Source organism: Diabrotica virgifera, chromosome 9, assembly GCF_917563875.1.
Source record: "Diabrotica virgifera virgifera chromosome 9, PGI_DIABVI_V3a".
NCBI lineage: Eukaryota > Metazoa > Arthropoda > Insecta > Coleoptera > Chrysomelidae > Diabrotica > Diabrotica virgifera.
The window spans coordinates 18202658-18229232 of NC_065451.1; the positions used below are offsets into that span (position 1 = coordinate 18202658).

At 33.9% G+C, this 26575-nt stretch overlaps 2 protein-coding genes across 10 annotated transcripts in view; one reads left to right on the forward strand and one right to left on the reverse strand.

The window, feature by feature from the left end:
- The window catches only part of LOC114328495 (glutamate-gated chloride channel), a 713764-nt gene that overhangs the window by 282760 nt on the left and 404429 nt on the right, over window positions 1-26575 (forward strand). For all 9 annotated transcript variants that reach the window (XM_028277355.2, XM_028277357.2, XM_028277354.2 and 6 more), the window contains exon 3: window positions 26042-26131. In XM_028277355.2, the coding sequence (XP_028133156.1) occupies window positions 26052-26131 (80 nt within the window). In that variant the 5' untranslated portion in view covers window positions 26042-26051. The remainder of the gene's footprint in view (window positions 1-26041; window positions 26132-26575) is intronic.
- Window positions 594-5665, reverse strand: LOC114328497 (uncharacterized). The gene is made up of 2 exons (XM_028277365.2): window positions 5514-5665; window positions 594-1028 (listed from the first exon to the last, which is right to left on the reverse strand). Exons 1-2 carry the CDS (start codon window positions 5559-5561, stop codon window positions 651-653), a joined length of 426 nt encoding a protein of 141 aa, XP_028133166.1. The 5' UTR covers window positions 5562-5665; the 3' UTR covers window positions 594-650.

Sequence of the window (26575 nt, forward strand, 5' to 3'; positions counted from 1 at the left end):
TTTTCTACGAGCTTTAAAAAATTACCAAATCTTAATCAATTAATTGAATTAATATGAAAATACACAAATTAATTCTTTGACGAGGTTGTCAAAACCAAGCTTTCAATATAATTGGTTAGCATGACGACGATCTTGGTTTCCATGATTTGACTGATTTGACTTTCGCATATTATGTCCAAATAATTTTATTTTATCGAATTGTCGCGTTAATTTCATTAAAACATGAACACAATAAGATATATTTGAAATAAATTAGTAAATAATATTTAAATATTAGTTTATTGCATGTATTATAATTATTTTAAGGCCATATTTAAATATCTAAATTCAGTGTGGAAAAGTAATGCGGAAAATTAAAATTTTCTTACCTAAAACGCGTGCGGGAAAGTAGACTTTTGCTAACAAGTGCGGAATGTCATACTTTTCCGCACGCGATTGCAGTTTGCTGAACGACGCGAAGCAGATCAATATGAATTGACACCAAAATTTTTCCATGTGGTCATAGCTTTGGTCATACCTGGTACATTGTATTAATTCTCTTGTGTGATAACATCACACAGTTTTTCGTAAATTAAAATAAAATTAATAAAAAATAAAGGTCCCATTCATTTATTGATATATATTTATATAAAAAATGTTTTTCGCTGCCCCTATGTGCTGCAAACACATATTGCATGTTGAGGCCATTGACTGCATAGACATTTGCCAAAAGCCATAGCTGCATCTTCAGGGCTTCCTGGGGCTCGAACACCACAAGTATCAACAACTTCGTTGATTTTATTTTCGTTGATTGAAACCTCTTCCAAGTCGCTTCTTAATCTCTCAACTGCAATATCACCGTTTTCGTATTGTAGTCCGGCATTAATGTTCATACAGAGTGTATGCTTCGCCATATTGGGAACTTCAATCTTGTCAAATTCTTGAAGCTTTTCAAGGTATTCGTTGACATGTGTTTCGAAGTTTGCTTGACATGCGGCATGGATTCGTTTGGCGTCTTTGAATTTAAAAATATTTGGTCTGGTATAGATCTGTAATATAGACGACATTGTAGTTAGTTTGCACATTAAAATGAAATGGAACAATAGGTGGGGCAAATCAGATACAATTATGAAATACATTAAAAGAAACCACCTTTCGCCAATATTTCCCCCTCCAATGAGCAAAGCATGTGTGTAGAATGATCGAAAAAAGTTTACAAAAAAACTATTGAATGCAAGAATGCAGGAGAAGAAACCAATTGGAAGATTGAGAAAGCGATAAGAGGATGATGAGGATGAGGACGCAACAAATTTTATTGGCAATCGATTACGGAGGAGAATGGCTATATACCATAATAAATGCCGAAGTTTGCTGAAGAAGATAGGCAGAATATTTATGAAAAAATACCAAACACTAGAACCAGCGATAAATTAAAAATAACCAAAATATTGAACTTAAAAATTTGCAATTGCTTTGCAAGAAATTTACGAGAAAGCGGACAAAAACATGATTGCAACAACTACCAAATAATAACACCAATCAATACCGTTATACAAATATTTTAACAGATACTTAAAAATGAAATATTGTCAAAAATACACTAGAGCAGTTATAAAGCGAACTCAGAAAAGAAAGAAACATATAAGACAAGATATATTTACAATTAAATAAAAAACGGTAATGTATACAACAGAAGAAAAATATACATATTTTTTAAATTAAAGATGTATAGAAAGCTCTTGACAATAAATCAAGAAAACCATGGTATATACAGTATGTAACAGACAAAACAAACACAAATTATGTTATATACAAGAATATAACAAGTGTATCACAATAATTCACAACTGAAAACAGATTAAGACAAGGTGGTAGCCGTGCGTTATTTACAATAATTATGGATGAAATAATAAAACAATGCTCAAGTGAAATAAACTATACGTCGGACAAAGGAATTTAGAAAGAACAGATATCTTAAAAGTAGCATTTGCAGATGATATAATAATCATGGCCGAAAATGGAAACAAATATAAAAGGACCTAGAGCTCAGGAATTCGACTTTAAAAGAATATGGAATTAATCTAAATACAAAATAATAAAAGTAATGTTTGTAAGTGAAGAAATGAAACAAACTTAGAAAATGATGCTAAACAGGAGCCGAAAAATAAAATAAAAACAATAAATAAAAGATGAAAATTTTAGTATTTAATAAACAAAACAAAGCATCACAAAATAATTTAAAATATCTTCTAATCTGTATGCAGAGGAGAATCATGGACCATTAACCGTAAAGGAAAAACCAAGCAGTATCACAATAATAGAAAAAATAAGAAATACAGTGATATGAATTTCATTTTTTTAGAGAGAAGCAAAACAACCCAGTTGGTGGGGACACCTACAAAAGATGGAACACTCCGGCTAAGTAAAACGGGTATAGAAACCGAGAATAAAAAATAAAGAAATAAAGAAGAAAAGAAGACTAAAACAGATATGCCAGAGAGCGGAGCAATTTGAGCCTAAAGACGAAATCAAGTGAAGTGATAAAATATCGACAAAATTTTTACATTACAATCAATTGAAAAATAACATATACAGGGTGTTTCATTGGGAAAGTAACATAGGTTAACTGTAGAAAGAGGAAACTTAGGCGGTCTCAAAAATACCACACTTAATAGGTCTTACTCCATTATTAACAAAGATACTGGGTATTTTATCTATTTTGCCATTTTCTTAATTGGTTCATAACTTTTTAACCACACTGTATATTTATTTTAAATTTGGCACGCAAATATAATTTAAGGTGTACAATACACTGATTTATTTACAATTGTAAAAAATCCAGGTCCGGATTAAAAAATATTGGAAATATTTTCCAACCCAAAAACAACACCCTGTACATTAAATTTTTTAAAAATGGATTTTTCAGTTGAAAATTGGATGAAAAACTAAATTTATTGGTATACTTTAAATTTTCGGCAAAATGATTTTTCTGGTAAAATTTTGAATTTGAATTCTGAAATTATGTGAATTGCGAGAGCTCTAAGTAGAGAAAAATTGAAATACAGCTTACAACTTGTCAACCGCACTGTATATTTATTTTATATTTAACACGCTAATATTCTTTAGGTTGTCCAATCAATTAATTTATTTACAATTATAAAAATCCAGGTCCGGATTAAAAAATATTGTATAAATATTCCGACCCAAAAAACACCCTGTATATTAAGTTTTTTAAAATGGATTTTGCATGTAAAAAGAGGATTAAAAACTAAATTTAGTGGTATACTTTGAATTTTCGGCAAAATGATTTTTCTGATAAAATTTTGAATTTGAATTCTGAAATTATGTGATTGGCGAAGCTCAAAGTAAAAAAATTAAAATCTGACTTAATTTTAATTCATACCATTATTTAATCTAAATTGATAAAATATTAACATTTTGATACATAACAATAATTTTTGATGGTAGTAATTTTGAACAAGTAATTTAGTTTTGAATAGTTATTTATTATGCTGCAAATTTTCGATGTTTTGTTATAATTTTTAGATACTTTGTTGATTAAAGTGATGTATTCTTTATTGACCTTTATTATTTATTTATTATTTAAAGATGAATATTTGCCATAAACTATTTGTCACACATAATAAAAAAACACTGAAATGTTAACATTTTACCAATTTAGACTAAATAATGGTATTAATTAAAATTAAGTCGCATTTATTTTTTTCTACTTTGAGCTCTCGCAATTGACATAATTTCAGAATTCAAATTCAAAATTTTATCAGAAAAATCATTTTTCCGGAAATTCAAAATATACCACTAAATTTAGTTTTTCATCCTCTTTTCAAATGCAAAATTCATTTTAAGAAAATTTAATATACAGGGTGTTTTTTAGGTCCGAACATTTTTAAAATATTTTTTAATCAGGACCTTAATTTTTTATCATTGTAAATAAATTAATTGATTGGACACCTAAAAGAATATTCGCGTGTTAAATATAAAATAAATATACAGTGCGGTTAACAAGTTGTAAGTTGTATTTAAATTTTTTTCTACTTAGAGCTCTCGCAATTTACATAATTTGAGAATTCAAATTTAAAATTTGACCAGAAAAATCATTTTGCCTAAAATTCAAAGCATACCACTAAATTTATTTTTTCATCATTTTTTCAACTAAAAAATCCATTTTAAAAAAATTTAATGTACAGGGTGTTGTTATTTTTTAATCCCGACCTGGATTTTTTCAATTGTAAATAAATTTATTGTACACCTTAAAGGATATTTGCGTGCCAAATATAAAATAAATATACAGTGTGGTTAAAAAGTTATGAACCAGATAATAAAACGGCAAAATAGATAGAACACCCAGTATCTTTGTTTTTAATGGAGTAAGACCCATTAAGTATGGTATTTTTGAGAAAGCCTAAGTGTCCTCTTTCTACAGTTAACGTACTTTCCCAATGAAACACCCTGGATTGCATTGGAACCCATTACCACACATAGTAATTATTAAATTACGAGGTCAATTCATAAAATTTGAAGTCTTCAAAACATGGCTTCGAAAGGTGGACAAATCAAATCAGGAAACTATTGTTTTGGAGATGTGATGCTTTAGGACAATGAACACAATATCATGGTGGAATATAATAAAGAATGTAGAGGTTTTATACGAATTAGACAATGAAATTACCGATTAAATTTAATAGTGAGGGAGAGAGACTAATGCGTTACTTAAGTTGATTAAGCCAAGAAAGGTCCAAAAATATGCAAGAATAATATGCGTTACTTGCTGATTAGATAAAGAAAATTTTCTAAGAAACAAACATCCCATAAAGACTACTGCTAATAGAGGAAAAGTAGTAATAAATGTCAATGTTAAATTTGAAGAAGCAAAATATATCACATACTAATAGTAATAGAAATATACAGTGTGTTCCAATGAAAATTTGACCACTACCCCCAGAAACTCAGAAACAAGGGTTTCTTCACAATTTAAAAAATATGTCAATTTGTTTTGAAACGGGGACGAATTTTCATGCAAAAATCATGCCCTCAAACGTAACCCCCTACTGCCCTGCAGCAACCACCAGTTTTTTTTTAATCGTAAGTGTAGTCGAGTGGCACATCATTTGAAAGGTAATTTTTTTCTCTACATAAACCTCTATTTTTTTTTCGAATTTGCGGAATAAATTTAAAGATAATTTTGGATTTAACTAATTTATAATAAATTTGTTAAGTCCAAAATTGCCTTCAAACTTATTATGTAAATTAAAAAAAAATAGAGTGTCGTATAGAGAAAAAAAACTACCTTTCAAATGATGTGCCATTCGACCACATTTGCTATTTAAAAAAAAAGTGTGGTTGATGCGGGGCAGTTACATTTATGGGCATGAATTTTCCATGAAAATTCGTCCCCCTCCCGATGTAAATTGACGTGCTTTTTTTAAATTTTGAAGAAGCTCTTGGTTTCTGGAGAGAGGGGGGTCAAATTTTTGTTGGAATAGACTGTATAATAAATATATATTCCGACTTACCCTATTTAAAAAACAGATAAAAACTAGTAAAAGTAAAGCGGCCTTCATATTGGAAACTTTTAGAATACGATTTATAAAAGACAATGCCTCCGATTGATGTGCAGAAGAAGACTTTATAGGAAATGCTATGTATACTTAAGATGGTTAAAAATATTTACAGTATTTAACAATCAATATTATCAAGTTTAATAATGCCATTATATTTAGATTTGTTAAGTAAATACAAAGGACCATTATTGTTGCATATACTGGATAAAGGTAAACTTATGGTAATATTATTTGACTATTATTCTAGTATGCGCACGTATTGTATTAGAAAAGATAATGGAGGGATTCGTTTCGTTTGTACAGCGTTACTACGGAATTTTTGATCTGTTTTGTGAATTGTGAACACAAGAATAAATAATATTTGATAAAACCATTTTTGCTAAACTTTATTATTGAAGGACAGCTAGAGAGAGAGAGAGAGAGAGAGAGAGAGAGAGAGAGAGAGAGAGAGAGAGAGAGAGAGAGAGAGAGAGAGAGAGAGAGAGAGAGGAGAGAGAGAGAGAGAGAGAGAGAGAGAGAGAGAGAGAGAGAGAGAGAGAGAGAGGATGAGAGAGTGACAGATAGTGTGTGTGTGAGAGAGAGAGAGATAGAGAGAGAGACAGAGAGAGAGAGAGAGAGAGATAGATAGCCTTAATTTTTGTATTCTCTAGTGAGGACAATAATCGAAATTATTTCAATAAAACATTACAGTGACGAAAATATTTCGCAAATTGTTTTATTTGAATTAAAAGGCATGTTAACTCAATAGGTAGTTATTTTCCTAACAAGTGCGGAAAGTCATACTTTCCCTCACGCGATTGCAGTTTACCGAACGACGCGAAGCGGAGTTCGGCAAGCAGTCGAGTGCGGAATAGAGAATTTCCACAAAAGTTAGGAACAATATTTTTTCTACGAGCGTTTAAAAAATGACCAAATCTTAATCAATTAATTGACTTAATCTGAAAATACACAAATTGATTCTTTGACCAGGTTGTCAAAACCAAACTTTCAATATAATTGGTTAGCATGACCACGATCTTGTTTTCCATGACGAAGATTCAAAACCACTGTTATTGTCTACTGATTTCACTTTCGAATATTACGCCAAATAATTTTATTTCATCAAATTGTCGCGTTAATTTCATTAAAACATGAACACAATAAGATACATTTGAAATAAATTAGTAAATAATATCTAAATATTAGTTCATTGCATGTATTATAATTATTTTAAAGCCATATTAAAATATCTAAATTCTGTGCGGAAAAGTAATGCGGAAAAATAAAACTTTCCAAACTCAAACGCGTGCGGGAAAGTAGACCTTTTGCGCGCTCGTAAAAAAAATATATTTTCAATGTCAATTATTATTTTTATACGGTGTAAAAAGTTAAGAATATTAAAGACTACATCTCTCCAATACATCAGAGAGGCACCAAACATGATCCATTGAATTATAGGGGAATAGAAATATTACCAACAATAGGCAGATTATACTTCAAATTATTACAAAACCTAGTAGAAGCAGAGACGTCTGAGATGACTGAACCAAACAACAAAACTGGTTAAGATAATAAGAAGCTGCAGTTGGAATATTTCGGTCAAATTTTGGGACACTCCGAAAAATATGAACTTTTGAATCTATTCATTCGGAAAAGATTGAAGGTAAACGTGGTCCTGGTAGCAAAAGAAGAAGATTCATGGCTGAAAAATCTAAGACAATGGTATAAAAAATCAACTACACCATTATTTAGAGCTGCTCTTAGTAAATTCACGATAGCAATGGTAGCCAACATGATATACAACTATCGATAGCAGTCATGGAACTAGAAGAAGTAGAAGTAGACATTCAAGCATTACAACCTGAAGAGCAAAAGCAAGTTTCAGAGCTGGACGATCCATCATATTAATTAAAATTGAAAATCGATGTAGAAAAATGATTACAGGGACATACAGAAAATCAAATAGCCATAGACTTGGAAAAAATATGGTAGCGTACCGAATTCACAGTTAGACGAAAATGACGAATTTGAAAATAAATCCAATTGTTATTAAAGATACTCACAAATCTTATAAGAAGAAATCTGGAAGAATTTTGGCGGGAATACACATTCCAGGAAATTGAAAAAGGTAATCACCTAACAGTCGCTGGCATAAGCCAAGAACTGAAAAAAAAATGGCAGTTAAAGTATAAACCAATTATAAAGTACTCAAATAAATGTATTTAGTAGCTTCTTCGTCTCTCCTTAAGGTGCCTTCTTCATTACTGAAGGTTGACTATAACTACGGCAACTTGCTCTGTATCTTGAGCTGTTCTTAATATCGAATGTGTGCCCATGCCTATCCAGTCTCTTACATTCTTCAGCCAGAAGCATTTCCTTCTTCCTGGACCTCTTCTTCCTTTCACTTTCCCTTCCATTATGAGTCGTAAAAAGTTTTATCTTTATCCTCTGTAAATATGTCCTAGATAACTCGCTTTTCTGTTTTTTACAATAGTTAGGAGTTCTCTCCCAGTCCCCGTTCTTCTCAGAACCTCGTTGTTGGTCGCGTGCTCTGTATTACAAGAGATCTTCAGCATCCTTACGCCTCATCTTATAATTCCGAGATTCCTTGTTTCCACTTCGTATTAGTCTAAGAGCTCGGAGCGGATTTTGTGTGTGATAAGTAATATGGAAAAACTATACGGGGATATGTTGAATTAGTTGTGTACATGACTTTCACCAACGGCCGGAAACCAGAGTTGGGGCCGAGGGTAGTTATAAGGGGTCAAAATCGCGGTTTTTATTATTTTTTTTATGACGCTCATGTTCGAGATAGTATACCAAAATTTGGGAATAAGTAGGCCATGACGAACCTAAGTAAAATCTCTAGGGCCGCAACGCTGCGTGGCCGACAAAGGGGTGGGGGTAGGTGTGAATATAAAAAATATAAGCGGTTTTTTGCGACGTTCGTGATTGAGATAGTGCACCAAAATTTGGGTATAAGTAGACCATTACATAAGTAAGTAAAGTCCCCAGAGCCGGAAAACAGAGTGGGGGAGGAAGGTAGTTATAAGGGGTCAAAATCCCGTTTTTTATTATTTTTTTTGTGACGCTCATGATCGAGATAGTGCACAAAAATTTGGGAATAAGTAGGTCATGACGTAACTAAGTAAAATCTCCAGGAGTGAAACGCTGCGCGGCCGACAAAGGAGTGGGGCATGGGTGAATATAAAAAAATGTAAGGGGTTTTAAAGATACTCACAAATCTTATAAGAAGAAATCTGGAAGAATTTTGGCGGGAATACACATTCCAGAAAATTGAAAAAGGTAATCACATAACAGTCGCTGGCATAAGCCAAGAACTGAAAAAAAAATGGCAGTTAAAGTATAAACCAATTATAAAGTACTCAAATAAATGTATTTAGTAGCTTCTTCGTCTCTCCTTAAGGTGCCTTCTTCATTACTGAAGGTTGACTATAACTACGGCAACTTGCTCTGTATCTTGAGCTGTTCTTAATATCGAATGTGTGCCCATGCCTATCCAGTCTCTTACATTCTTCAGCCAGAAGCATTTCCTTCTTCCTGGACCTCTTCTTCCTTTCACTTTCCCTTCCATTATGAGTCGTAAAAAGTTTTATCTTTATCCTCTGTAAATATGTCCTAGATAACTCGCTTTTCTGTTTTTTACAATAGTTAGGAGTTCTCTCCCAGTCCCCGTTCTTCTCAGAACCTCGTTGTTGGTCGCGTGCTCTGTATTACAAGAGATCTTCAGCATCCTTACGCCTCATCTTATAATTCCGAGATTCCTTGTTTCCACTTCGTATTAGTCTAAGAGCTCGGAGCGGATTTTGTGTGTGATAAGTAATATGGAAAAACTATACGGGGATATGTTGAATTAGTTGTGTACATGACTTTCACCAACGGCCGGAAACCAGAGTTGGGGCCGAGGGTAGTTATAAGGGGTCAAAATCGCGGTTTTTATTATTTTTTTTATGACGCTCATGTTCGAGATAGTATACCAAAATTTGGGAATAAGTAGGCCATGACGTACCTAAGTGAAATCTCTAGGGCCGCAACGCTGCGTGGCCGACAAAGGGGTGGGGGTAGGTGTGAATATAAAAAATTTAAGCGGTTTTTTGCGACGTTCGTGATTGAGATAGTGCACCAAAATTTGGGTATAAGTAGACTATGACATAAGTAAGTAAAGTCCCCATAGCCGGAAAACAGAGTGGGGGAGGAAGGTAGTTATAAGGGGTCAAAATCCCGTTTTTTATTATTTTTTTTTGTGACGCTCATGATCGAGATAGTGCACAAAAATTTGGGAATAAGTAGGTCATGACGTAACTAAGTAAAATCTCCAGGAGTGAAACGCTGCGCGGCCGACAAAGGAGTGGGGCATGGGCGAATATAAAAAAATGTAAGGGGTTTTTTGCGACGTTCGTTATTGAAATAGTGCACCAAAATTTGGGAGTAAGTATACCATGACATAACTAAGTAATATCCCCAGAGGCGGAAACCAGAGTGGCGGACGAGGGTAGTTATAAGGGGTAAAAGCCGCGGTGTTTATTATTTTTTTTTTGTGACGCTCATTATGGAGATAGTGCACCAAAATTTGGAAGTAAGTAGATCATGAGGTAACTAAGTAAAATCTCCACGGGCGGAACGCTGCTTGAGGTACAAAGGGGTGGTAGGCAGGGGTGAGTGTAAAAATATATGGGGGTTTTTTTGCCGTTCGTGATCGAGATAGTGCACCAAAATTTGGGAGTAAGTAGATCATGACATTAGTAAGTAAAATCTCCAGAGGCGGAACAAAATCTCCTGCGTGGGGGACAAATGTTGTGCAGGGTCACAAAAAAAAAATAATACACACTGCGACTTTGACCCCTTAAAACTACCCTCATCCCCAACTCTGGTTTACGGCTCTGGGGATTTTACTTAGCTAAGTCATGGTCTACTTATTCCCAAATTTTGGTGCACTATCTCAATCTAGCACGTCGCAAAAGGACCCTTATATTTTTTATATTCACACCTACTCCCACCCTTTTATCGGCCATGCAGCGTTCCACCCCCGGAGATTGTACTTAGTTACGTCATGACCTACTTATTTCCAAATTTCGGTGCACTATCTCGAGCATGAGCGTCACAAAAAAATTATAAAAACGGCGACTTTTTCCCCTTATAACTACCCTCGTCCCCCACCTCGGGTTTCCAGCTCTGAGGATTTTACTTAGTTATGTCATGGTCTACTTATTCCCAAATTTTGGTGCACTCTCTCAATCACGAACGTCGCAAAAAACCTCTTATATTTTTTGTATTTATCCCTGCCCCACCCCTTTGTCGGCCACGCAGCGTTCCACTCCTGGAGATTTTACTTAGTTACGTCATGACCTACTTGTTCCCAAATTTTCGGGCACTATCTCGATCATTAGTGTCACAACAAAAAATTATAAAAACGGCGACTTTGACCCTTATAACTACCCTCGTCCCCCACTCTGGTTTCCGGCTCTGGGGATTTTACTTAGTAATGTCATGGTCTACTTATTCCCAAATTTTGGTCCACTATCTCAATCACGAACGTCGCAAAAAACCCTTTATATTTTTTATATTCACCCTTACCCCCACCCCTTTGTCGGCCACGCAGCGTTCCACCCCTAGAGATTTTACTTAGTTACGTCATGACCTACTTATTCCCAAATTTCGGTGCACTATCTCGATCATGAGCGTCACAAAAAAATTATAAAAACGGCGACTTTTTCCCCTTATAACTACCCTCGTCCCCCACCTCGGGTTTCCAGCTCTGAGGATTTTACTTAGTTATGTCATGGTCTACTTATTCCCAAATTTTGGTGCACTCTCTCAATCACGAACGTCGCAAAAAACCTCTTATATTTTTTGTATTTATCCCTGCCCCACCCCTTTGTCGGCCACGCAGCGTTCCACTCCTGGAGATTTTACTTAGTTACGTCATGACCTACTTATTCCCAAATTTTCGGGCACTATCTCGATCATTAGTGTCACAACAAAAAATTATAAAAACGGCGACTTTGACCCTTAAAACTACCCTCGTCCCCCACTCTGGTTTCCGGCTCTGGGGATTTTACTTAGTAATGTCATGGTCTACTTATTCCCAAATTTTGGTCCACTATCTCAATCACGAACGTCGCAAAAAACCCTTTATATTTTTTATATTCACCCTTACCCCCACCCCTTTGTCGGCCACGCAGCGTTCCACCCCTAGAGATTTTACTTAGTTACGTCATGACCTACTTATTCCCAAATTTTGGTGCACTATCTCGTTCATGAGCGTCACAAAAAAAAAAACGCGAATTTGACCCCTTATAACTACCCTCGGTCCCCACTTTGGTTTCCGGCCGTTGGTGAAAGTCATGTACACAACTAATTCAACATTTCCCCGTATAGTTTTTCCAAATTACTTATCACGCACAAAATCCGCTTCTATCTCTCCGACTATATAGCAATATCATTGATTAATAACTACGTGGAATATTTATAATCAATGGCAATATGGAATAAATGAATGTATTTATTATATTTACCAATAAATACTTATATCTTAGAACGTATCAAAAATATGTTAACCAGATATATTTAACCTGTTTAGTAAATGATTTTTTTTATTGACTTTTAAAGAAATAAAAAATGTTTTCTATTTTTCAGTAAGGTTTTTTCTGCCGCTTAGGGCTTTATGACCTGAATAATAGAAAATAAAAACTGGGGTTTACACGACGGGCATGTACAGAATATTCAATAGAAAAGGGGCGAAAGAAACGTAAACAACGAATGTATAGAAGTAATACACTTACGGTGATAAAGTGTTTATATTGTACTTAATTGTAACGAAAACCGGTTAAACTATTCAGTAAATTTGGCAAAACAGCATATAAAGTGGAGTTAAGGGGGTAGGCGCCAAATCTTGGTCTTGCTATTTAAATGCATTCATTTTTTTCTAATCCTGAGAAAACTAATAAATGAGGATGTTAAAGCCAAAGTGGTGTAAGTCATATTTGTGGAATGATGTAAGCCTTGCTTTACAACCTTGATAAATAGACCTCGTTTCATCAGGAAAATCAGGAAAAGTAGTGCAAATATTTACAGTTATATAGTAAGTAATGCAGTAAAAACTTACACTATTTTTCTTTGAAGAGGTCTATATATCAAGATTATAAAGCAAGGCTTACATCATTTCAAAAATATGACTTAGTACACCACTTTGGTTTTAACACATTCAAATAATTTTGACAATTTTAAACGCAGAATGAAAGACTACATTATTACCAAGGGCCCAAAGTCCCTAAGGATAAACAAAATGTTTTTTTTGAATGAAATATTTGAAATTAAGGATCACACTAAATTTTCTCTTTTTTTTTCACCCCTGCAACTTATTCAAATAATAGATGGAGGGGCAGCGCTGAAAAATCTATTTGAATTTACTAAAGCAAGATTTTTCACAGTTGATTACTGTGAGTGTGTAGAGAAACATACTGCGGTCGGTCAAGCGAAACGTAGAACAGGGGTTACTGAGAGGGTATCAAAGTTGCTTTCCTACGAAGGTAATTAAATCCATTTACTGAGGCTGAAAATCAGTACACACATTCTAAATTAAATATAAATAAAAGTTATTATAGTCGGTCAGCTGTAGGACGGGACAGAGCCGGTCGGTCGGCCCCAATAGTCGATTGAAGAAATGAAGCATTTTGGATCGCATTTTTTTCGTCCAGCATGGATTTCTTGAAATTTCCACAGAAGGTAGGGAATAGTCCAAGGATCATTTTTTATCATGCCGCTATCATACGCTAAAACCTTGGGGGTGGTTACCACCTCATCTCGGGGTGGGAATTTTTTATTACATTTTAACCATGCAATTCGATGGAAAAAGTGATTCTAAGAAAAAAATGTATTTTACATTTTCTTCGTAAAACTAATATTTTTTGAGTTATTGGCGCTTGAAAATAACAGTTTTTCGACGAAAAAATCGACTTTTCTAGAGGGTTTTTTGAGAATACCTCGAAAAATACGCATTTAAAAAAAAAAAACTGTAGACATCAAAATTGTGCCTTTTAGTAACACAAACCATATTATTTTCCAGTAATATATTTAAGACCAATACAAACCGAGATACGGCATGTTAAAGATTAGCTTTTTTCGTCAAATAAAGAATTTGAAATATGTAAAGCCAAATAATGGGAAAAATTTGCATTTTTAGAGGAAAACTTAAATAATCTTTTTTCAAGTAAACAATTAGACCTTTCAAAAAATAATAATAAGATTCTAGCATGAAAATTAAGCACCTTATAATCAAAAAAATGTCGGTACCTAGCTGCTTTTCTCTACGAAAAAATCAGTGAGAACAACCCCCTAAATACCTTCCTAATTCAAAATTGGTCTTTACCTTTCTGTAGTTCCTTTTATACTTATATTATCGATAGGCTCAAGGAGTTTGATCTATTTAAATGGCCTAATTTTGGAAAAATTGGAGTTTTAAAGAAAAATAGATTTTTTGCAATTTGGTATTTTTCACCTTTTACTTCATAATATCTCCGAAAATACTGAAGATACGAAAAAAATTATAAACTACTAAATTGTAGCTTTTTTAATGAGTAAAATTACCATGTACATATATTTTCATTGCAGTGAAAACTTAGGCAGATATAGCTGTTTAAAACCTCTATTAACCAGCAAACACCCCCTTATTTGAGCCCTTTAAACCCGCCCCAATTAAAAACTAAGCGATCTTACGAAATTTAATTTACCAATCTTATAGCTCTTTAAAAATCCTACAAAATAATTTTTGAAGAAACTTTTTATCGCCAAAAATATATAGAATATTTTTCGAGGTATTCTCAAAAAACCCTCTAAAAAGTCGATTTTTTCGTAGAAAAACTGTTATTTTCAAGCGCGAATAACTCGAAAAATATTAGTTTTACGAAGAAAATGTAAAATACATTTTTTTCTTAGAATCACTTTTTCCATCCAATTGCATGGTTAAAATGTAATAAAAAATTCCCACCCCCGAGATGGGGTGGCAACCACCCCCAAGGTTTTAGCGTATGATAGCGGCATGATATATAAAATGATCCATCGACTATTCGCTACCTTCTGTGAAAATTTCAAGTAATTCCATGCTGGTCGAAAAAATTGCGGGCCAAAATACTTCATTTCCTCAATCGACTATTGGGGCCGACCGACCGACTCTGTCCCGTCATACAGCTGACCGACTATAATAACTTTTATTTATATTTAACTTAGAATGTGTGTACTGATTTTCAGCCTTAGTAAATGGAAATAATTACCTTCGTAGGAATGCAACTTTGATACCCTCTCAGTAACCCCTGTTCTACGTTTCGCTTGACCGACCGCAGTATGTTTCTCTACACACTCACAGTAATCAACTGTGAAAAATCTAGCTTTAGTAAATTGAAATAGATTTTTCAGCACTGCCTCTTGGTCTATAAACATTATAGAAATTTACAGGGACTGTCGGCCCTCGGTAATAATGTAATATTTCATTAATTCATAATGTAATTTTCATCTTTCATTAAATTTTTCAAAAATACTTATTTGTTTTTGCAGGATTCGAAAAAAATGAATGCATTTAAATAGCATTGGATCAAAATTTTGCGCGTACCCCCTGGATACATTAAGTATTGAATTGAGGTTGATTTTGTGTTTCGAAAATTATTAAAGTCTAAGCTGCTAAAAACATTTGAGTGCGTAGTATGCTTTGTTTTTAAACCAGGAGGAGTAAACTAAAAAGACAGATTCAGACTTAAGAAAGTCACTAGAAAAATCACCAAATACATCTTCTTTTTTGGTTGATCATATCGGTCTATCGACGGTAACCCATAATAGTATTATATTATACTACTACGTCGCTAAACAGTTCTAAAAACAACAAGTTTTTTTTATATAAAAGCAAACTAAAAATCTAAAAATTAAAGTAATATGAAATGCCAATGGTATCAAAATTTCATAAATGACATTGGTGAGAAAAATTTCGTAACAGTGAAGTAAACTTGCTTGAGGTTGGTCCAATTACAAACAAATATTACGGCGCGGTAAATTTGAATTGCTGCTCCTAGTTTAAAAACAGAGCATAGCAATATACAATTGTTAGAATTTTTTTTTATTTAGGTAATGCCTCGACAACTAATGGCCATTGGCATGGTAGTTAAGGTGAATTTTTGCAGTTAGGTACCTAGTGTCATGTGTAGTGTGTGTGTGTTGAGTAAGTGTCTTGTTACTTTGCAAAGTCGACGTCATTGTCGACTAAATGTATCCGAACGTCTGCAGCCCCTCTGGTGAATACCGATCTCACAAGGACAGAAACTATTTTCATTCATTAATTTATCATAAACGAAAAATTCCTGACCCTGGTGAGATTCGAACTCACGACCATTCGGACCTTTCGATCCAAAGGTAGACGCACTTACCACTGAGCCACAGAGGGGGTAATTGTTAGAATTAAGTACACACGTAAAGGAAAAAATGAAGCTGTTCTGAAGACATTATTACAAACAGAAGATTAGTATAAATTATAGTAAATTAGATAAAAAGTTACAGGAGGTAAATAACTAAATAACCGAACTACAATATTTAAAAAACCTATCCAAATATTTTCATACGCAAATAACTTAGATCGTATCACACGCAAGACCCATAAATCCAGAGAGAAGCTCGTTCACTTTTCTACGTATAATAAAACCTTTATTTCATTTAATTTTATTGATCATTTTTGTATAGTTTTGTAAATTAATAGTCGAGAGGAAAGACTTAGATAAAAGGGAAACCGCACAGTTAAATCAAAGAGCGCTTGAATTCTGTGTACGACGAATCTTCTCATTTGATGGCGACCGACAAGAATTAATTTATCGTTTCAACGTGGATGCACATCGGTTTTTGATACGTAACTCTCAGATAACTATTGGTAGATCATCGACTGAAGGCCAGTGGCGGATATTTTTGTTTGGGGGGGTTTGGGGGGTCATGGGTCTTGAGGATGATTTAATTACCTTTCTCTGATGCAAGGTAACTTAGTCTTGCCAACCCTAGGATAAGTGGGTTTACAATTATGGGGGGGGGTCATGACCCCCCGTGACGTGGCACTCCCTGGATCCACCAGTGCTGAAGGCTCACGAGATAGCTGAGATAGTACGCATCTCAAAAGATCGAGTGAGTCATAGCCTGCATGAAATTTTGGGCATGAGGAAGCTGTCGGCGCGATGGCTGCCGCGTTGTTGCACTGAGGCCAATAAGCGCCACCATGAGACCACTTCAGAGCAATGTCTGAGGCTGTTTAAGCGTAATCTGAAGAAGAAGAAGACGAGGAATAAAGATAGAAGAACAAGAATCCGAGAATGTTGATATAAAGAGAGGAGTAAGACAGGGTTGTGTTCTGTCGCCGCTACTGTTTAACACTAGAAGCACCAGAGCGGCCATTTTGACTGTTTTCTATTTTTGACCCTCTGTATTACTTATTCCTAGTCGTTTTAGAAAGTTGATAATTTAGGACTTTTCCTAGATCTACTTGAGGATTATAATTCCTCCTTTACAGGTACTTAGTGTAATTACTTTTTGAGATGTGTTAATATATACCTAGAACCTAGAACCACCAGAGCGGTCATTTTGACTGCTTTATATTTTTGACCCTGTGTATTACTATTTATTCATAGTTATTCTACAAACTTAAAAAATTAGAACTTTGCTACATCTATTTAAGGATTACAAGTTCTCTTTTGCTGGTAGGTACTTAGTATAATTACTTGTTGCATATGTTGATGTCAATCTAGAAAAAATGCAGTCCTTATTACGGAGGAGAAATACCAGATCTAAACGATGATCAACAGATAAATTTGCACTTGCGTCGGCAATATGGAACTTATTTATAGAGAATTGTATATTTTGCTACACCTACAACTGGCTAAAATATATCTATCGACGAACAGCTTTTTCCCACAAAGGCAAGATGTCACTTCACCCAGTACATGGCGTATAATCCCGACAAGTTTGGAATCAAATTCTGGCCTACAGCTAATGTCTAGTCCAAATATTTATTGCACGGATTTCCTTACCTACGGAAAGATGAACAACGAATAGACAATCAACTTCTAGGGGAACATGTAATTAGCCGTCTAATGGGCCCATTTATGAATAAGGGAAGAAATGTCACGATACATAAAAAGTATTACGAAAGAAGGCTACCAGCAGTAGTGGAACAATAAACCGAGCAAGAAAGGATATTCCTCCGTCAACAAAAAACGAAAAGATGGAATTATACAAATCAAAAATTTGCATACACGAAGACTTGAGCTAACCAGGGAAACCAGGTGTACCAGAGAAAAATGATCAAAAATGTTCTAGCGCTGAATTCTCTGCACTCAAACAATATTGAAATAGGCATAGAAAAAAAGTGAAACCCAAAACCATTACCTACTACAACCATATAAAATACAGAGTAGACGTTGTAGATCAGATGGCCATACAGTGCTCAACCAAATCAGCTTCAAGAAGATGGCAGTTGCAGGCTTTTTGAAGTTATACTTCTTTACGCGCATAGGAGGGTGAATTTTAATAGGATTAAAACCTTTGATCCCGGCGCAGTCGCATTACAACTTTGTTCTGATTGGATGTTCAAATGACATGACAAAAATTATCCAATATGGCAGCTGTATCACAGCTGTGGGACTGTGGGTTGGTTATGTATGGTGTATGGTTGTTGCGTTTTAAAATTTGTAGGAAGAGAAACCACAAACAAAAAGTTAGTTAATGGTTATACTGTCTTTTTAAATAATTTTCATATTATATTTTTGGACTTATTAACATAGAAGAGATGATTGTTGCATGTCAATGTGAAAGCCCATCAAACTGTGACTAGTATGAGTGCCGCAAAATTACTGATAAAAAACCTATTAGCTCGAAGGCGTAGATAACTGTGGATAACAACAATCAACCGGGACGATCTACGATCTCGCTTATTCAAAGCTAAAGAATCTTACACTGGTAAGTGTTTTAAAAATAGTAGATCAAATTTTGTTATGATGTTGTCAAATTGTGAAACGTCAAAATATTTATATTTCATTTATTAACATTAATATTAATAATACAACTTGCGCAATTTGAAAAATGTGGTTTAAAAGGTTTTCTATTATAATTTTGTGTCTTTGAATTTGTCTTCCTTGGGCGTAAAATCATAAAACATCTATTTTTATATTTCACTTGTCACCGTGATGTGTAAATATGTATATCTGACACGTTAATAGTATGTGCCTTGATGGTCTTGTTGGTGGAGCATTGGACCAGAGATTGAGAATTCGCGAGGTTGCGGGTTCAATTCCCGGACGATTCATACTTTTTTCGTTTTTTTTTTAATATTTGGCATTGTTAAGTTTTGGTTAAATTTTGGTAATTATTGTTAATTTTTTGTATTGTAACTGTTAAGTAGGTATATTTATTTCGTTGAAATTATATTATAATAGAAGTGTAACTTCTTACGTGCGTACAAAGTACACACACATTCTTTTTTTAATATCTTAGATATGGTAGGAGTAAATGCTTGGATTCTGTATAAGGAGGTTACTGGTTGTCAAATATCTGGGCAAACTTTCCTACTTCAGTTAGCAGAAGAATTGCGACAAGATCATCTGCCTAAGGGCAGGACAATATCAACGGAAACAAATCAGAGATATAACACCTCAATCAAATAATAAACGTAGGCAGTGACAAAAGCCACAATATCTCGGACATGTGATGCAGAGCGAGAAGTATGGCATCCTATGACTCATAATGCATGGAGGGGTAGATAGCAGAAGAAGCATCGGAAGAAGACGAATTTCATGGCTGAGGTTTGGATGCAGCTCAAAACAACGATTCAGATCTACTGACTCAAAAATTAAAATAGCTATGATGATTGCCAACCTCCGTAGCAGAGATAGAACCTGAAGAAGAAGAAGTGGAAAACTGGGAACTAAAACTAAAATAAAACATGTGAAAGTCATATACCTATGTAAAATTTTTTTGTGTACGTCTTGTACAAGCACAATTAAAAAATTTTGTTACTACATAAATTGTGCATAATAATTAAATAATTTATTTAAATTAACTAAATGTCTTTTGTTACTAGGTATTAACTCAACATAGTTTTTTTTTTCAATTAAAATACGATACGAAAACGACTGGCGATAGAAAATTCTAATACCCGTCATCTCGACCGCTCCGGTGCTTCTAGGTATGCAAAAATGTTGGTGCTTCTAGTGTTAACCTGTACAGTGAAGCCATATTTCAGGAAGCGATAGCGGAGCTAAGTGATTGAGCCTCTATAAACGGAAGAATAGTAAATAACATAAGATTCGCTGATGACACCGTTATAATGGCAGACACCCTGGAATCGCTACAAGAATTGCTAAATAGAATCAACGATTATTGCATTCGATACGGACTAAAAATAAACAAGAAAAAAACTAAATTTATGATTGTCTCAAAAACAGAACATGGAAATGAAAGGTTAATGATAGAGCAAACCCAAATAGTAAAAGTTAAGATATACAAATATCTGGGAACCTGGGTTGATGACAAAAATGACCAAAGCAAAGAAATTAAAGTCCGAATTGAAACTGCAAGGCAAGCATTTACAAAAATGAAGACACTGCTTACAAACAAAGACCTTAAGTTACCTCTCAGATTGAGAGCTCTAAGATGCTACATATTTTCTATATTGCTATACGGAATGGAAGCTTGGACATTGAAGATACAGCACATAAGAAGAATAGAAGCGTTCGAAATGTGGTGTTACAGAAGAATATTGAAAATTCAGTGGGTTCAAAGGATTACCAATGTTGAATAAGGACTTATCATTAACTATTTAGATGGGAAATAAGCCACAATTATATTGAAAAAATAATTTTATTTTATTTTATTTCAATTTAATTGAGGCTTATTTCCCATCTAAAGCGTTAATCATAAAAATGCCACAAGGAAATAGATTCAGAACAACATTAAGTAGTTAGAAATTATGAAGAGTATAAAAACTAGAAAACTGGAATATTTGGGTCACATTACCAGAGGAGAAAAATATGAGTTGCTGATTATTATGCAAGGAAGGATCCAAGGAAGAAGAAGCATAGGAAGAAGACGCATCTTCTGGCTGAGGAACCTTAGAGAATGGTTTAACTGTAGTTCATTACAACTATTCAGAGCAGCAGCCAACAAAGTGACCATAGCCATTATCATATCCAACCTCCCATAGGATAGGGAACTTTAAGAAGAAGAAGAAAAAGGCGTTTCTACGTTGCTTTATAACCGTAGACGAAACTAGGATCCACTGGTACTCACCAGAAACCGAGGAACAGTCGATATAGTGGACCCCTCTTCGCAAACGTGCCCCGAAGAAGGAGGCGATTGTCCTATGGGCCGGAAAGGTGATGGCCACCGTTTTCTAGGATTCACAAATCCTGATCTCTATTATCTTCCCGTAAGAGGGCAAAACCGTCAAAGGGCTTTATTTGGACGCATTTTTGGTATAGTCCAGAAAGCCATTGCGCATCTGCTAGGAAAAATATTCTAATTCAGATTTTTTGCACAATCTTACTCAAAAAGGACTCCTTTTAACAAATTTTCATGTTGCCAGGACCAAAAGGTGGTCAAAAATTTTTTAAACGTTTTTTTTTTGTTTTTTTTCCTAAAATTATTTTTTTTGCATGGAAAAAAGTTTTTTTAGGTTTTTTGGATCATTCCAAAGAGAACAGGTCTTTAGTGACTTTTCTCTAAAAATGATAGTTTTTGACATATAAGCGATTAAAAATTGAAAAATTGCGAAATCGGCCATTTTGACCCTCAAAAACTATGTGAAAAACTGAAAATTTGAATGATGCCAAGGTAGGTAGATATTCTTTAAACATCGATTGATGAAATCCCGAACAGTTTTTTGCAATACATTATTCAAAACTCCTTTGTTTTTTAATTGCTAATCAAGCGTGCCCGACACTATTTTCCACCGACAGTATGGTGCAAATGAAAGGAATAAATTCGTTATTTCGTAAACCGGCGACTTTAAGGAAAAATCCCAAAACAGGTCGATTTTTATTTTTGAGTTAAGATATTGTGGCATATATGGTATACTAGTGACGTCATCCATCTGGACCTGATGACGTAATCGATGATTTTTTTAAATGAGAATAGGGGTCGTGTGCTAGCTCTTTTGAAAGGTTCGTCAATTCTCTATTTAGTAATATAAACATTTACATAATTATTTATACGGGGCGTCCAAAAAATTTTTATTAAATTAAATTATTTGACAAAAAAAGGAGTAGAAGGACACCCTGTATAAATAATTATATAAATGTTTACATTACTGAATAGAGAATTGAAAAGCCTTTCAAATGAGCTACAACACGACTCCTACTCTCATTTAAAAAAATCATCGATTACGTCATCACGCCTAGACGGATGACGTCACTAGTATACCATATATGCCACAATATCATAACTTAAAAATAAAAATCGACCGGTTTCGGGATTTTTCCTTAAAGACGCTGGTTTACGATATAACGAATTTATTCCTTTCATTTGCACCATACTGTCGGTGGAAAATAGTGTCGCGCACGCTTGATTAGCACTTAAAAAACAAAGGAGTTTTGAATACTGTATTGCAAAAAACTCTTCGAGATTTCATCAATCGATGTTTGAAGAATATCCACCTACCTTGGCAACATTCTTCGAAAATGGCTTCACTATATGCATTAAAGAGTAATGGAGACATAATACATCCCTGTCGAACTCCTCTCCTGATTTCAATTTTTGGACTGGGTTCGTTATCTATTACAATTTATCTCTTTGATTCCAGTAAAGGTTTGTTATTATTCGTAAGTCCCTTTTGTCTATGTTTTTTGTCTTTAGAATTTGGACTAATTTTTCATGTCTTACTTTGTCAAAATCAACGTAACAATCATGCACATCCACATTCATGTCCATGCATCTTTGAGCCAACACATTAAAAGCAAATAACGCCTCTCTGGTTCCTAGTCCGTTTCTGAACCCAAACTGACTATCATCTATTCATTCTTCTAGTTTTTTGTTTATACGACCATGTATTATTTTCAAGAATAATTTGAGAATGTGACTTATTAATGATATTGTTCTGTATGCACTGCAATCTTTAGCGTTTGTATTTTTAGGGAGAGCACAAAAGGTTGAGAGTAACCATTGTTTTGGTATGTTTCCTGTTTTGTACACTGTGTTAAACAAGTCTACGATAATGTCTAAGGTTTCATCATTTATGCATTTTAAGCTTTCTACTGGGATTTGGTCTGGACCTACTGCTTTACCATTTTTGCTGTTTTTTAATGCCGATTTAATTTCTTCTTTTAATATCTTCAAAACCGTATCATCTTCTACTTCGACTTCCATCTGCTCTGTTCTAATGTCTTTGAACAATTCATTTATGTATTCTGTCCATCTCTTTAATTTTTCATTAGTACTCAACACAAGTTTCCCATCTGTATCTTTTAGTATTCCCGGTTTTCTTTGTCTGTTGATCTGAGTTAATTCCTTAATTTTTCTATGTGTGTTAAAATTATCATGTCTTTTCTGGTGTTCTTCTATTTCTGCGCATTTTTCTTTTAACCACTGTTCTTTAGCCTGTTTAATTTTGGATTTTATTTGTTTATCCACATTTTTGTACATCTGATTATCTTTGTTTTTATGTTGACGTCTTTCTTCCATTAAATCTAAGATTTCCTCCGTCATCCATTGTTTCTTTTTGTATCTGGTTGGTGTAAGAATTTCTTTTTGACATTTATCTATTTCTGTCTTTATTAATAACCATTTTGTCTCTGTTTCAGTATTTTGCTGGATTTGTTCTTTAACATTCATTAAACGCTTATTAATTTCATCTGTCAGGCGTTGTTTTATGAGTGGGTTTCTTAGTTTACTTGTATCGATTTTTACATCTGTTGTTCTGCGTTTTATTATTTTCATTTTGAGCCTAATTTTGGTCACTACTGGGTTGTGATCTGAACCTATGTCGGCATCTGGATAGGTTTTTGAAGATATAATTGCGTTCTTGTATCTTTGTCTAATCAATACATAATCTATTTAGTTTCTTACAATTCTCCCTTCTTGATCTGCTGGTGACTTCCAGGTATATAGTCTTCTTTTTGGCATTTTAAACAATGTATTAGTTTTGACAAAATTATTGTTTTGGCAAAATTCGATAAGCCTGTCACTTCTTTCGTTTCTGTTGCCCAGACTAATCTGTACATCTGTACATCTGTAATCTGCTCCTGTACATTCTTCTACTTTTTCGTCTCCAACCTTTGTGTTAAAATCTCCCATTATAATCGTAACATCCTGCGTTTTAATGGATTTTAAAATATTGTCTAGGTCTTCGTAGAAAGTTTTAATATCGCTCTCTGGTTTGTCCGCAGTCGGAGCATAAACTTGTATTATGTTTAATTTGGGTTTATTCTGATTTAATTGCAAGAGGATAATTCTGTTGGAGTATGGAATGAAATTTACTACAGCTTTATCAACGTATTTGTTTAGTATTATCCCGACACCATATCTGTGTGAACTGTGAACCGTCTTGACTTCCTGAATAGTATATTGTTTTATTGTTGATTTATTTATGATGTTTTATTGTTGTTCGTTTAAGGGGTTATCCTAGTGCAAAAGTATGAAATTCATATACTTTTTACGGAATTTCTAAAATAAAAAGTACTTTACCAATTGTTTTGAAAATTTGCATGATCATTTATTATAAAAAGAAGTATATGAAAAACAATTTTCGTAAAAAAATATTGAAAATTCAACGGTTTATTCGCCATCAACGGGCACCGTGAAAATAAAAACAGCTCCACTGCTGCAGTGATTGGGACTAATAGAGATCCTGAAACATAAAATTTAAAAGTGATTATTGAAATATAAGACATTCTCTATACTATTAACTAGGATTTTTAAAAAATATTAAAATTTGGAAAAATTACGAAGTGTTGATTTTTTTTTTAAAATTAGCTAAAATATTTTCAGTTTCGAAAACCGCCAAATTGACATTTATCCGATCAAAAAACCCGTAGTTGATGGTATAGAGAATAACTTCTATTTAAATAATAACTTTGACATTTTATGTTTCAGGATCTCTATTAGTCCCAATCACTGCAGCAATGGAGTTATGTTTTTATTTTCACAGTGCCAGTAGATGACGCATAAATCCTTTTCAAATCAATTTTCAATATTTTTTTATTAAAATTGTTTTACAAAGTACTTCTTTTTAGAAATTCCCAAAAAAGTATATGAATTTTGTACTTTTACACTAGGATAGCCCCTTAAGTTATTGCACAATCTTTTTCTTGGTCTGCCAATACTTCTTTGTCCATTTGGTGACATCTCGTGCTATTCTTACTATCCTATCCTCTGCCATTCTACTAATGTGTTCGTTACACTCCTGTTTCCGTTTTGTCACCCATCCATTTATGTCTTCTACATGCATGATCTTCTTATGTTTTCGCTTCTCTCCCTACCCAACAGACTTTTCCCTGATATTCGTCGGAATATTTTCATCTCTGATGTTTCTAGTAGTCGTCTCGTTTTAGATGTGTCAGGTCTTGTCTCCGCCGTGTATGTCAATATAAGTCTAATTGCTGCTTTATACATTCTTGCTTTTGTTCTTGTCTTAGGTGTTTGTTCTTTCAGATTGTGTCATTAAGAGATCCCGCCGCTTTACTTGCTTTTAAATTTTGTTGTCGTACTTCCTCCTCAACATCTCCTTAACTGGTTATATCTATTCCCAGATATCTAAACCTTGCCTCCTGCTCTATTATTTTTCCATCAATTTCGATTTAAATCGTAGTGGATGTTTAGATGTTGTCATACATTTGGTTTTTTCTGCTGATTTTATCATATTGTATTTCTTGGCTGTTGTATTGAAGATGTGTGTTAATCTTTGGAGATCGTATTCTGTCTCGGCGATTAATGCAGCGTCGTCTGCTTCTAATACTGCTTCTATTATTTCGTCCATTATTATGTTAAAGAGCAGTGGGTATAATGAGTCACCTTGTCTGACTCCGCTTTGTACTGGTATAAACTGCATTAGTTTTCCATTTATCTTTGCCTGTATTCGATTATGAAAGTAGATGTTTTCGATGGTTTGTATAATATTGATTGGTATGTTTCTTCTATACAGTAAATGTAAGACGTCTTCGACTTGGATGCGATCGAAAGCCTTTGTCAGGTCTATAAAACATACATAGATATGCTGGTTACTGGTAAACTTACTGAAATACGATGTATTCCAGGATTCGAAAAAAATGAATGCATTTAAAAAGCATAGGACCGGAATTTCGCGCCTAGGTTCTTAAGAGCTTTAGAGCTCGTTCTCATGACAAGCCTTAACGCTCGTTTTTGTTAATGCGCGTTAAGTGCATGTCATGTGAACGGGCTTTTAGGCTGAATTTGGTACAAATGAATAATAAATAAAAGCAAATTTTATACTAACGATTAACTTTTAATTTCAGATGTCCTAATATGGGTCAGCAGTCTTGGATGCTGGTTCGCATGGCTACCATATTTTTTGTGACTAATCAAACTCTAGCTTTATCTGATATGTAAGTACTTTTTAATAGTTAACATATTGCTCATCACATTATTATCCATGACTATACACAAGTTGATTTTCTCATCTCATGCCATTTTGATAGATTCATTGTAGGAGACCTATGTACAATACAAAAATTCGAACCTCACACATTCGAAAAAAGAAAAATTTTCAGAAATAGTGGGAGTGTATTTATACTAAACTCATAAAATTTTTAGTATATATTTAAAAAATATATTTCAGTGATTATAATTTAATCTAATCAACATTTTTTAACTTGTCAAAGTGAACAGCATATTTTAGCAAATATTTAGACGAAGATATTGATAAAATATTAGTTAAAATTATTTATAAATGCAGTTATATTCATGAAATAATCTTACCGAAGAAAACTCGATCGCTTAAAATTGCCGATTTGTGTTCTCCTCGTGACAATTTGACATTAGATGCAGAA